The 12,130-nt window shown below is 49.1% G+C and overlaps 1 protein-coding gene across 1 annotated transcript; it reads right to left on the bottom strand.

Annotated features, from left to right (window-relative positions):
* Positions 1-201: 201 nt before the first annotated feature.
* ZP4 (zona pellucida glycoprotein 4) lies at positions 202-7,245 on the bottom strand. The gene is made up of 12 exons (XM_019746812.2): positions 7,068-7,245; positions 6,538-6,659; positions 6,356-6,458; positions 5,254-5,403; positions 4,341-4,528; positions 3,743-3,840; positions 2,752-2,882; positions 2,376-2,565; positions 2,155-2,302; positions 1,768-1,846; positions 517-621; positions 202-305 (listed from the first exon to the last, which is right to left on the bottom strand). Exons 1-12 carry the CDS (start codon positions 7,243-7,245, stop codon positions 202-204), a joined length of 1,596 nt encoding a protein of 531 aa, XP_019602371.2.
* Positions 7,246-12,130: the final 4,885 nt, after the last annotated feature.

Consider the following 12,130-nt stretch of genomic DNA (forward strand, 5'->3'; position numbering starts at 1 on the left):
GAAGGGTTTGAGTAGAAAGATAGGGGATGATGGCTTTTCTTCTATTCTCAGATAAAATATCCCTCCCACCCCAACTGGAAAGATTAGATACCACCAGCAGCTAGGATGACTTCTTTAGGTAAGTTATTTACCTTTCCAATGAGAAGCTGGACACAGGCTGTAGTGCAATCTAGTTTTATTAACGCTCTTTTTCTGAGTAACTCATCTCCGTTTCCTGATAGCCAAGTAGGACACTAACAAGACTCCAACAATCAAGGTCCCACAGAAGCCTGCCACCCACAGAGCCTGGGAGTCTGCAGGAGAACCTGGGGGGGGGGGGGGGGAGAAGAGGTTAGTCTGATCTGTGTCTGGCCAAAGCCTAGCAGTCTTTAGCTATAGGAAAAACAAACTTCTCAGCCTCTTGAGATCCACACTGATTATCAGGAAGGGGTAGGAAGTGGGGTGAGGAAGTAGCTGTGGTTTGACTAGAGATGCAGGTACCGACTTAAGTCTCCCTCTACTCACTTGAATATTTACGAAGCTTTTCTGAAGCGTCCTTAGTGGCTTGGAGTAGAATCATGGGACCCTTGCTAGAAATGCTAGCAGTACTGTTGTGAAAGTGGATGTCAGAGCTTCTTCTTCCTGTCAGAGAGAGAGAGAGAGATGGGAGCTAGGATTTTCTTTCTTTCTCTCTCTCTCTTTTTTTTTTTTTTCACAAGGGGGATGGGGGCTTAGGAAGCGAGAGTCTTAATACAAGGCCAGGTTCCACAATATGTACAGCTCCGTTCCATGCCTTAATTAAAACTCATTTTTGTGTTAAACCTCCTATGGGTGTATTAAAACAAATTTGAACAAGGTAGACTTTGTACCTAACTCTGTTACCTGTTTTACTAGAATTTGGGAATAGAGATCATGATGGTAGACTATCCCTAAAGTGCCATTCTTTCCCAAACAGTTACTTAGACAACAGAGTGTTAATGCTGAGACCCTTTTTCTGATACAAAGGTAACTGGTGATCACTGACACAGCAGAGCTCTGTTTGAATCCTATTTCTTTTGCCAGTTTTAGGACCTTGGAAAAGTTCATCTAAATGTGTTTTGGTTCTTTAGAAGCATATAGATTAAATGTCATTGGAGTTAATGTTCAATAGCTAGTTATGAAAATTACTACATTATCATTTAATTACCATGAGTTTTTTTTTTCTTTTTTCTTTTTTTTCCAGAGGGAACTTAGAGCTTCAGGGGTCATGAATCCATTTAATTCAGGGGTTAGACAGGTAAATGTTAGTGGACCAGGAGCTGTACACACACACACACACACACACACACACACACACACACACACAGTAGGAGCTTTGGGCCTCACCAACTAGAGAGCACACTAAGCCTTCAATCATACTCCGCCTGTAGACCCTCAGGCCACGTTGCCAGAACTGACTTCAAGCAGGTGTAGAAGTTTACACTTATGAATTAGCCAGATACAAGTGTTTTTGTTCAATTGGGCCACGTGTAAGCTATGGCCCAATTTGACTCCTGGCTCAATGAAGATTTATATGGAAAAAGCTAAGGCTGAGGGTTACTTGATGATTTATAGCTTATATTTAAAAGACCTGGGATTCTAGAAAGCAAGTTGTCTTGCTGTTCTACCACATCATAAAAGTACTTAAAGAAGCCTCATTAATAAGTTAAATCTTCAGTTTGAGCCATTGGCACACAGAGTGGAAGAGGTTAGCAATGGGACGCAAATTTGATTCAAGTCTCCACGAGTGTAGCCGGCGTGGGTACTCACGCCTGGCAATAGGACAGGTCAGCGTACAGGACGGGGTCCCCGCAGGCTGGCAGACTGAGGCACTGCAGTGTAGATAAACCTGAAAGACAAGCGAGTCGGGGTCACGCTGTAGCACCACATCACAAGGAAATGCTTCCAGCCCGCTTCATCTCCCCAGGAAGAAGTCGAGAGAAAGTCAGAAAGTCTTTGATAGCCCAAGCTGATATCACAATAGACTAAAGAACTAGAGTCTACTTGACAAATGTCACTTGTGTTATGACATGATACCAATGGCATGACAGTACCAACAACCCACATTGAAGGGCAGCCTTGGCTGAGGAGTGGTATGACATGGAAACAACCCTGAGTTAGAGGGTTCAGAGCCCAGCTTAGAAGGAGGAATCATACCGGTCCCCTGAGCGCCCGCCTGGCCACTGGGTCCACAAAGCTGAAGGTCAAGATGCTGAAACGCTGGTAGTGAGATGGGAAGGGCAGACCCGAAGCTTTCTGGACAGGGATCAGCTGGGTTTGGTAGTTGTCTCCAGTGTAGGGGCACCTAAGCAAAGACGTACGACAGTCAACATGCGCTTCTTGAGGGGCTCTACACAGACACACAAATGGACACTTACCCCTTCACCAGCAGGGGCCACTGTGGCTGCTGCAGTGGGTCTGTGCTGGGCGTGGCCCAACACTGATGTAGCAGCAGCCCGAGGCTGGGGTCGGTTCTGTGACGGATGGAGACCTCCACGTAAATGGGATCCCTGAGTAACTTCACCACTGGGTAGTCACCAATACTGTAGTAAGAGCTGTAGTTTTTATCTGCAAGAGGCCAAAAGGAGCTAAATGTGTCAGGACAGACCTCGGAGCTTCTAGGTTGCTTGAGACAGACTCTCACCCACACAAACTCCTCTGACAAGTGTCTTATTACCAAGGGAGGGTCTTTGTGCCCAGAAGAGTGACAGGACTCCGAGTGTAGGCCAGGTGCTCCAGGAGAGAGGCTCTTACCTTTGGCGATGTGGAGTTCCAGAGCGAGGGGTCCAGGCTGGGTCTCAGCGAGGGGTGGTGGGACGGTGATAATGAGAACGTTAACTGGAAGGGCGTTGCTACTCACAGAGTAGCTGCAACTGACTCGGAGCCTGCAGAGAAAAGACTTTAGCTGCTTGAGCAGATGGGTCATGACACCTTTCATTTACAGTTTGAGGAACTCTCTGTGCTAGGTTAGGCATGTTTGTAAGCATGACGGGTATGGTTCCTGGCTTCATGGAAGCTCTTAGTTGGGGAGACCAGTGTGCAAACAGTATCAGTATGTGAGTTGAAGATAGAAGAACTACACAAGAAATAGACCTGGCCCTGTGAGAAACCGGTGACTGCTGTGAGAAACAAGTGACTTTTGTAGAGCGGGCAGTCAGGGGAGAGCTTACAGGGGATTCTATATGAAGATGAGAAGTGGTAACAGAGGTACGGGAGGCAGAACACAGTTGACAAAAACAAAGTATGAAGACAAGACACAGTCTGTGTTCCTCTGAAAACCCTAGAAGGACAATGTGGGGTTGACGATAGTAAGTGGGATTAAGAATGTTAGAGGAGATCAAGCTAGAGAGGTAAGTGAGAGCTCTTTCATGTAGGGGACCTGCAGGCTACATCCATGTTAAGTTAAAACTCTCTCATTGTATTCCCATGGCCTGAAGTATGCTGTCTGATCTGAGGTTTTAAAGGGATTCTTTTTGCCACAGCATGGGCCACAGAAGTAGCAAGGGAAAGGCCATAAGGAGAAACAGGAAAGAGTTAAGTGAAATAGGAGTTCAGGTGAATTGAAAGCTTAGGTCAAGTTGACGACATCAATGCAGGGAGACTTGATCAAAGAGTCAGGAAGACCGGACAGTAGGCAGGTTCTCTTAGATGTTCTGTGGCTTCTGCGCTTACCTATGGACTCCTGCTAGATGGAAGAAGGGAAGCTATTCTGGTCAAGCAGAGTCAGGTTAACTAAGACATTTACCTGAAGATACTGTCACGGGTGATAGAACCATGGCTCCAACTTTTTACATCCCTGGCTGCGAGCACCTCGTTTTCATATACTGCCTGGTCTCCCATGACCTGGAAGAACAGGTTAAGAGGTCCTGTCATTCCTGCTAGCCAGAAGCTGCTTTCTTCAGGACTTGCTCTAGGACTCAGCAATGCTACTCTGTTATGTTGTAGTTTTTGCTCCACGAGCGCAGGCAACGGCAGGTGGCATTGACTAACCTGGGACATTACCACTTCATCTCATTTCAGGACAAAAGAAGGGGCTTCGAGTATTTAGGTGAGGCAGCCAGGAAAGCTACCACCTGCCTAAGGGAAGCCCTTGCTAGTTTCCCAGCTTCATGAAAAGTGCCAGCCCCTTGTGGGAGCACAGCTGTGATGGTCTGAGGCAATGCTCAGGGGAGGTTCAGCTTTCACTGCAATGAAGCTCTTTTGCCCTAGAGGCCAGCCCACACACCCAGCAGCAGTCAGGTGTATCCTTCATGGCTAAGATATGCCATCTCTCCCCCAGTCACCAGGACAGCCCTGCCTGACTTCTGGAGTTAGGAGCAGAGGGAAGGCTCAGCTCTTCTCACCCAGCGTGTGGTACCACAGGACGTAAATGGAAACCGGAATAGGACAAAGGCATGTGTTGCCATCACAGGGTTACAGTCACTGTCATTCTTGAAGGCCAGGTGCACAGAGTTCAAGAGCAGCGGGGGCAAGGTCACATTCCGGGACACAGCGATGGAGAAGTGGCCATCCTGGGTACAGCGTGAGGTCACTGAAACAACAGAGGGGCTGTGCTGATGGCAGGCCATCTCTTACTGAACCAACTAGACAAAAGCGAAGGATTTCGTTATTTTTGATCCCTCCCCTGGGGAAGGCATTCCCAGCTGTGACATACCCAGGCCAGCTGCCCAGAGCTTAATTGAGGCTCTGGCTGAGCTCCTGGGTTTGAATCTTGCCACCGCCACTTATTTTGTGCCCTCAGACCAAGCATTGAACCTCCTTGCTTCATCTGTAAATGGGCATAGTAGTGCCTGCTTTGTGTTAGTTCTTTCCAGAGCTTGGAAGAGAATGTGACCTGTGTTTGCTTGCAGAGGGTCTTTTGCATTACAAAACCTTAGAGCAGGACTTGGGGTAATAAAAGTAGCCTTTTTGAAGAAAGCTCTCTAGACACTTAGCCTGCTAGCCACCAGAGTGGCTATTCCTTGGTCAGTTAGCTAGTATCCTGCACATAGACTTAGCTTCTTGAGGTCGCAGAATGTCACCTCCTTTACGTTTGGTTTCTACGAGCACACTAGACAATAGAAGTCTGTAGAAAGCTCTATCACTGAGGGTCAGTGGTTCTAGGATGCACTGCTTATGTGTCAGCCTCTGGTCATTGTTTGTCTTTAGTATCTGTTTTCTAGGCATATGGTGGGGGTTGGGAATCGCCCTCCTCTAGGCATGGTTGCAGGTAATGGACACTTTTCTTTAGCTGGTTTCAGAGACCCAGTCACTCACCTGTGTTTCCATAGTAACAGGAATTTCCCTCAGCATTATAGCAGCAGCCCAGCTCCTTGCAGTCTCCTTGCGTGGTGGGTGACGGAGCACACGGCAGTCTGTCCCACACAGGGACGGAGTCACACAGGTCAGCACCTGGAGCATTTAGGGCTAGATTTTGAAGAGACTAGGTAACAAACCTTGTTCTTGAAAAAAAGATAATTTTGTCACAACGCATTAAAACTCCTATAGATACCTAGACCATTGGAGTGGAAACATCCATGTTACATATTAGAGATTAAGCCTCAGGAAGTTAACTAAATATTAAGTCACCTTGCAAGAGTCCCCTGAAACCGGTACTTTTTGAAAGAACACCAACAAGGTCAGTAGAAGCAGTGGGCTCTATTTCCTTTCAAGTAAAGAATTCTTCCTTCTCTTTCTTGGAGGTGCTTCTCAATCTAGTGCCCACGAGTTACTGGGGGATCTTCCTGAAATGCAGGTTCTGGTTCAGTAGGTCTGAGGGAGTGGAGACTAAATGTGTGTTTCATCAGCATTACCCCTCTGGACTCCCAAGGTCGGTGAGGAGAGGGAATTGCAAGTTCGACTCTGCATGACTGAGTAGGGCGGGCAGGTCAGGAGGCAAGATCTCCTGAAGCTGAGGAGTAGGAGGCACACTTCCTACTAACCCCCCGGTGAGTTGATTCACTGGCCCCACGCAGAGGGGCCGACACCTGTCCTCAGCACCTATCAGTGGCATTTGCCACGTCTCCCTGACAACTTCTGCGTCCTCCAGACCCTCCTCAAGACCCCGGAGCTGCTGGTCCTGGGCCCATTCTTGTTTGAGTCCCAGTTCTGCACCCACCCGTTAGGGACCCTTGGCCAAGCTCACTCCGTGGGGCAGAAGAAGTGGTCCCAGCACTGGGTTAGTGTTAGGGAGAGGACACACAAAGCACCCCTCAGTGCCCCACACGGAGTCACCTCTCAGGTGGAAGTTATCCTAAGGACACAGGTGGAGAGGAGAGTTGGGAGACAATCCCTCATGAGTGCCAGGTGTCACTGCACAGAGCAGGGAGGAGAGGCCTGAGGGCACCTCCTGGGAGGCTCCCCACCGTTGACCCCTTACCTGGGAGAACCACGGGACACTTGAGCAGCTTGGTCTTTGTAACCGTCTTGCGCCCAGTGGCATCTACTGCTTCAACTCCAACTGGCATGACGTGGTGGGAGTCCTGGAGAGACAGGCCCAGGGAGTCAGCCTGGACGGGGGCATGGGGTGGCTCAGTGTTCCTGAGGCTGGGTCATACTCACCCACTCACTGACGTAGCAGCCACCATAGGAAGCCTCTAACACCACAGAGCTGCTTGGACCCTCCGTCACCTGGGTGCCACAGCCGGAGTCATTCTGCAGCCTGTGCGGCAGCCCGCGGTTGTCTGAGGGGTTGGAAGAACAACAAGAGGTCAGTCACCACTGTGACCACAGGGGGGAAGGGCAGCCGGCTTTACCATTAGACCCCAAGGGCAGCTGAGAGAGAGAGAGAGACAGAGAGACAGAGAGACAGAGAGACAGAGAGAGAGAGACAGAGACAGAGAGACAGAGAGACAGAGAGACAGAGAGACAGAGAGACAGAGAGACAGAGAGACAGAGAGACAGAGAGACAGAGAGACAGAGAGACAGAGACCAGAGGAGAGCCATTCAGGAGTGAAGTGACATTGCTAGAGAAGCTACAGAGTTTACCAGGAGGGAGAGAATGTCAGCACAGAAAGCTGGAGGGTGGTTTTAGGCGACTGAGGAGAACACAGGCCATTGCCTGGCTAAGCCAGGTGAGTTGTCACACTTACCCCATGCTATCAGTGCGGGAGGAGTAGTTGTCTCCTGATGGGGAGGGTATACAGTGAACCGAAGGCTCCGTGGCCCACAGTGGAGTTCGCCAGGACCTGCTGTTGCCTCAGGCTCATGTGGGCCACTCACAGCCAGAGACAGTGGAACACAGAGCAGGATGGACCACAGCAACCACATGGCTCTACCAGGATCCTGGCAGCGTGAGCCCTGCACTTCCTTTCCAGAGCCAGGCTCCGTGCTCCTGGAGGTTTCCTTATATACAGAAGGAAAGCTGTTTCAGGTGCATAGCTTTCCCCTGCAGGTTGGACCCCTGTGGGGAGGGTGATTCCTTCAGCTTCATTCACTTTAGGCCACAGTCTGCAGCTGCCTCGCTTTAAGCAGCAAGATCCAGGCAGCCTGCCGGGTCCAGGAAAACGTGGTGCCTTTTAGCTCCAAGAGGCTGCTTGCAGGCGTGCGGTGCTGCACGGCCCTTACTAGGAATCTTGCATGTTTGGGTGACTCCCGGCTCTGTCACTTGTGAGCTTCTGAGCTACTTGATCTGGTAAGTGACTAGCTCTCAGCACCAGTTTTCTCATCTGTAACTTGGGCTCAATTGCTCCTGGCAGGAGTGTGCTTGAGGTTTCGCTGAGAAATTCTATGTCACCTGTTTGGTGCAGGCGTTGGCCAGTGCTTGTCAACATCGTCAGGGCCTTCAAGGGCGCTTGTCCCCTTCCCGGCAGGTCCTAAGTGTTCATGAGAAGTCATGGCACATTGGAGCCTGACTTGAAATCCCAGACAAACTGAAACCCATTTCATGAGAAAGGCTGACTCAGAGCATTTTCCTTGTCCGAAGAGAGAATTCCCCTGAAGGGGTCTTAACAAATTCCAAAGCTTTCCTTTGCCATTGCTGTCCTATTGGGCTCCTTTACAGGATCGAGGTAAACATGTGGATTTTGACACAAATTTTCCAAATTGATTCTGCCTGTTGTGGATATTTTTAAATCTCTTACTACTTACATGTGCTTCAGTTACGTTTTCATAAATACGAAGGAGTTTCTCATTTGCTGCCTTCCCACGTTTTTGTTCTCCTTATAAGCTACAACGTACATGCTCTGGCCACCATTTAGTTTAGGTCACACTGTCAGCCCAGGTTGCAGAGGCATCCTGAGAGATGTAGGAATGTCCGGATACACTCCTCCCTGTGAGGCAAAAGCATGGACTTCCGCCAATGTCCCCAAATGGCCTTCTGAGTGTATTTAGCCTAATCATCATATGAAAACTTTTACCAAGTTGACTAAAGTTTTAGCCAAAGCACTGAGAATTACAACCAAGTATTTCTAATTTTCTTCAACTAATAAAAAAGAACACATGAGCATGGGTCTCCCCTGGGAAAGTAGAGGACCCGGTAACCACATGGTGACAAACAACGCTGAGGGAACGCTGGACTCTGCCATCATGGATAGGTCGTGGCTTTCCTGACATTCTCCACGTGGGTTGGGTTTGGCCACTGGCTCATCCCATCCCGTTTGCTTGCCCATAGGACTATCCACACTGCATTGTATCAGCTGCTTTCTAAATCTGTGCCTCTACTAGAAGCACTCGGGGGCAGGGCCTGTGCTATGTGTCATTGCGTCCTGAAAGCCTTAGACATATACTGTGTTCTGAATGAATCAGTGGACGTCCTTCTACTCGTGTCCGTGTCCCAGGCTAACTAAGCCCCTTGAAAATGTGGTTTCCAAACCTCACATGTACAGATGTATTTTTTTTAATGATGAGCTCAGACTCATCACCTTTAGGTACTTTTTCTTTGAGTAACTACACGTGATTGCAAGTCTAAGAAAGACACTGGGGACTTGTGCGAGATGTCTCAGGGGTGAAAAGGCCAGTCTCCCAACTCAGACATAACTAGTGCTGCTCTCTAAAACAGTGAGAAGTCAAGGGGAGGTACCCATGTTGCTAATGAGGGGACGCAGTGTAGCAGGGTGGTTCCATGGATTTGCAGTGAGTGAATCTGGATACAAACTCTGAGTCATCACTTACTGGCTCTGTGACCTGTCAGTGATTTACAGTGGGGATGAAAACGCCTACCTCACTCAGGAGGTATTCTTACAATTAAGAGGTTGTTGTGAGAGGAAATAATGTATATACCATGTTTATTACAAAGCTTGCTGCATACTTATTCCTTGTAAAATTGTCACTATCATCAATAAGAACAGTCTGCACGGAAACAAGGTGAGATGGGAGACCAATAAGAGGCAGGTACCAAGTAGTGGGCTCTGTGATTGGTGGGGAATCTGCGAACAGCCTGAACCCGGGGTCTGCACCCCTAGTGAGGTTATGTGTTTACTTTACAGTCAGGAAATGAACGTAAGTCTGGAACTGTGTTGCGGTATCTGGAAGTCCACCCAGACTCACACCATCACCCTGTCACCTTGATGCCACAGGGGGTTAAGGGTGAATGCCAAGATGAAGCCCACAGGGCTGGGAGTGGGTGCTTCCATGCCCCCCCACCCCCCCCGTACTGAATCCCCTGCGATCATCATCATTCATCTACACTTGTTTTCAGGCGAGAAATGGACTGATAATGTGCAATCCACCTGGAGAGATCCCGGGCATAACCATGGCCACTCCTGTTGTCTCAGGAGTAAGGCTCTGCGGATATTTTTCTTGAGTCACATTTGAATGTTTCCGTTTCAACGAGAGACAAGGATATAGCTATGAAAGTTTACTGATGTACCTTTTATTGGAACCCAGCAGGTTCTCTAGAAGGTGATGGCATTTTGATAGCACCAGGGTTGTTGGGATACTTCCTGGCACTGGACACAGGTTCCTGGGGATGTGACATCTACACTGGTTCCCTGGCTGTGAATGGAGTGTGTCCTCCGGACTGGAGGGTGACGTGTCAGGTAAACAAAGCCCCAGGAAACCCTCTTCAAGTGTGAAGAAGCAATATTCGAAATTACCCCCAATACGGAGCGATGATGAGACTCTGGTGAGGGCTAATCAGTAACTCGGGAGCATTGCGGGGCACCTAGCTGTTCCCGGTGTGTGGTGGAAATTAGGACGCTTCTCTTCCAAAGGAAGATGTCACTTAATTTACTGAAAGAACTTACATGCTTTCCGTTTTCAACAAGCCAGGCTGGTGGGCGAGCTGTCAGCCATGAGGTAATGAGTCCATCACTGGGTCTCTTCTTTCAACCCCCTCACCTGTCCTGGGCCACAGGACTTACCTTCCCAGTGCCCACTACCCTGGCTGCCCAGGACCCATGATACTCAGATCTTGTCACCCCTTGGGTCCCACCCCTTCCTTTGCCAGGAGCCGGGTTGTACCCCCTCTTGCAGGCAGGGGGTGGGGTGGGGTGGTACATCCAGCTGAACAGCTGTTCAGAGTTTGAGAGGAATGTCAGGTGGAAGGGCGATTTTAAGAAAGAGGTAGGAGACTAAGTTGCTAAAGAAAGAAAAGAGCTAAAATTACGGACTTTTGGGTGGGGATTCACCAATACGTTTGGTAAGAGTTTTCTGGCCCATCCGGGAGATCTGTATTGAAACACATGTTCCCCTCCTCAATGATACACATCTACTTAAGGGCGAGACACCTGTCACCTTGAATCAGGGCCCACACTAATGATCTCACTTTCACTTAATTACCAATATAAAGACCCTGTTTCCAAATAGGGCCACATTCTGACATGTCTTTGTTGCACTGAAGTAACAAAGGGACACGATTCAACTCCAGACACCTTGCACACCACTGTAAGACTGCATCAGCGAAGCTAACCTGTGTTTGGGCCTTTTTATTTTATTTTTAGGTGAACTAGGACTGGTATCTGCAAATACCTCTGTTTCTTTACTTTTATAATTTGATTTTCTTCTTAAAATTCCTTTTGAAAATTCCCAACCTTGCTTGGCTCAACCAATGGGATTTTTACATTGCTTTGTGTTTAGAGGGAAGAGATCCATCATGCATCCAATGGCAGGTTGGGTGGTCCTCGTGGCTGTTTTGGTTTAGGGAGCTGGGCAGTGAGCTAGGACAGTGGCGTGATGGAAAAATTCGGAGAAAGGGTACAGACCACATGCAAGCCAGGCTCCCTTTGGCCATTGTCTCACGCTTGATAACAATCCTAGTGCAATTGTGCTCAGCTCCCTTGAGGTGGTTGGGTGGTTATTTACCAAGCTGGCCTCTGATGCTGTCTCAGGTGTTCTGTATTCTACCCTGAGTTGATTGTAACCAGGATGTAGCCTTGCTTTTCTAACCACATGCTTTCACGTTTGCGGTTTCCTCCTCATGGGGCGCCTGCAAATGCATCTCTATTTGACCAGGTACTGACTTCCCTGAGGGCAGAGGTCCTCCAAGTCTGGTCCCTGGACCAGCAGCATCCGCGTCACCTGGGAACTTGTTAGAGATGTCAACTTTGGAGCCTCAGTTCTGACCCAGTGAATCAGCAACTCAGTGTTGGCCCAGTGGTCTCTGCGTAACAGTGTGCCAGGTGATTCTGACACACACTCTAGCTTGAGAACCACTGCTTTAGGGCAGAGCATTCTGGGTCCTCTTCTCCAGGAAGCACGTCCTGATGCCCCAGCTGGAGGAATTCCTTCTCAGTTTCATTTTCCAATGTTTTCCCTGGCCCTCTCGGGAAAGTTACATTTCATTTTCTGCTTTCCCTTCTTGGATTGGAAGGTCCCGAAGGTCGTATCGTTTCACCTTTGTCCCCCATGCTGCTTACTGCTGCTCTTGGACAGCCTTTTTGAGGTGAGTGAACTCTGGTTGTTGAGTTTCTCAGCATCCATGCTGTGGAGGGAGCCGGCTTTGCGGCACCTTTTTTGAATTATATGTGCACCAGCCTGTGCGCTGTTCTCACTTCAGCATGTGAATGGAGACTCCTGTTATCTTCAGGGTAGGATCTGGGCTCCTTAGCGCAGTGCCCGAGTCTCCCCGAGTGTCCCTGACCATGTTTCCAGCGTGGCCCCTTTCCTCCCAGGGGCTGGTCATGTGGACCCCCTCTGATGTTTCTCAGACCCTGACCTCCTTCCCCGACCCCTCCAGCCCTGTGCGGTGGCCTGGGCTGCTTCCTCTTCGGGGACA

Source organism: Rhinolophus sinicus, linkage group LG12 (assembly GCF_036562045.2).
Source record: "Rhinolophus sinicus isolate RSC01 linkage group LG12, ASM3656204v1, whole genome shotgun sequence".
Classification (NCBI taxonomy): domain Eukaryota; kingdom Metazoa; phylum Chordata; class Mammalia; order Chiroptera; family Rhinolophidae; genus Rhinolophus; species Rhinolophus sinicus.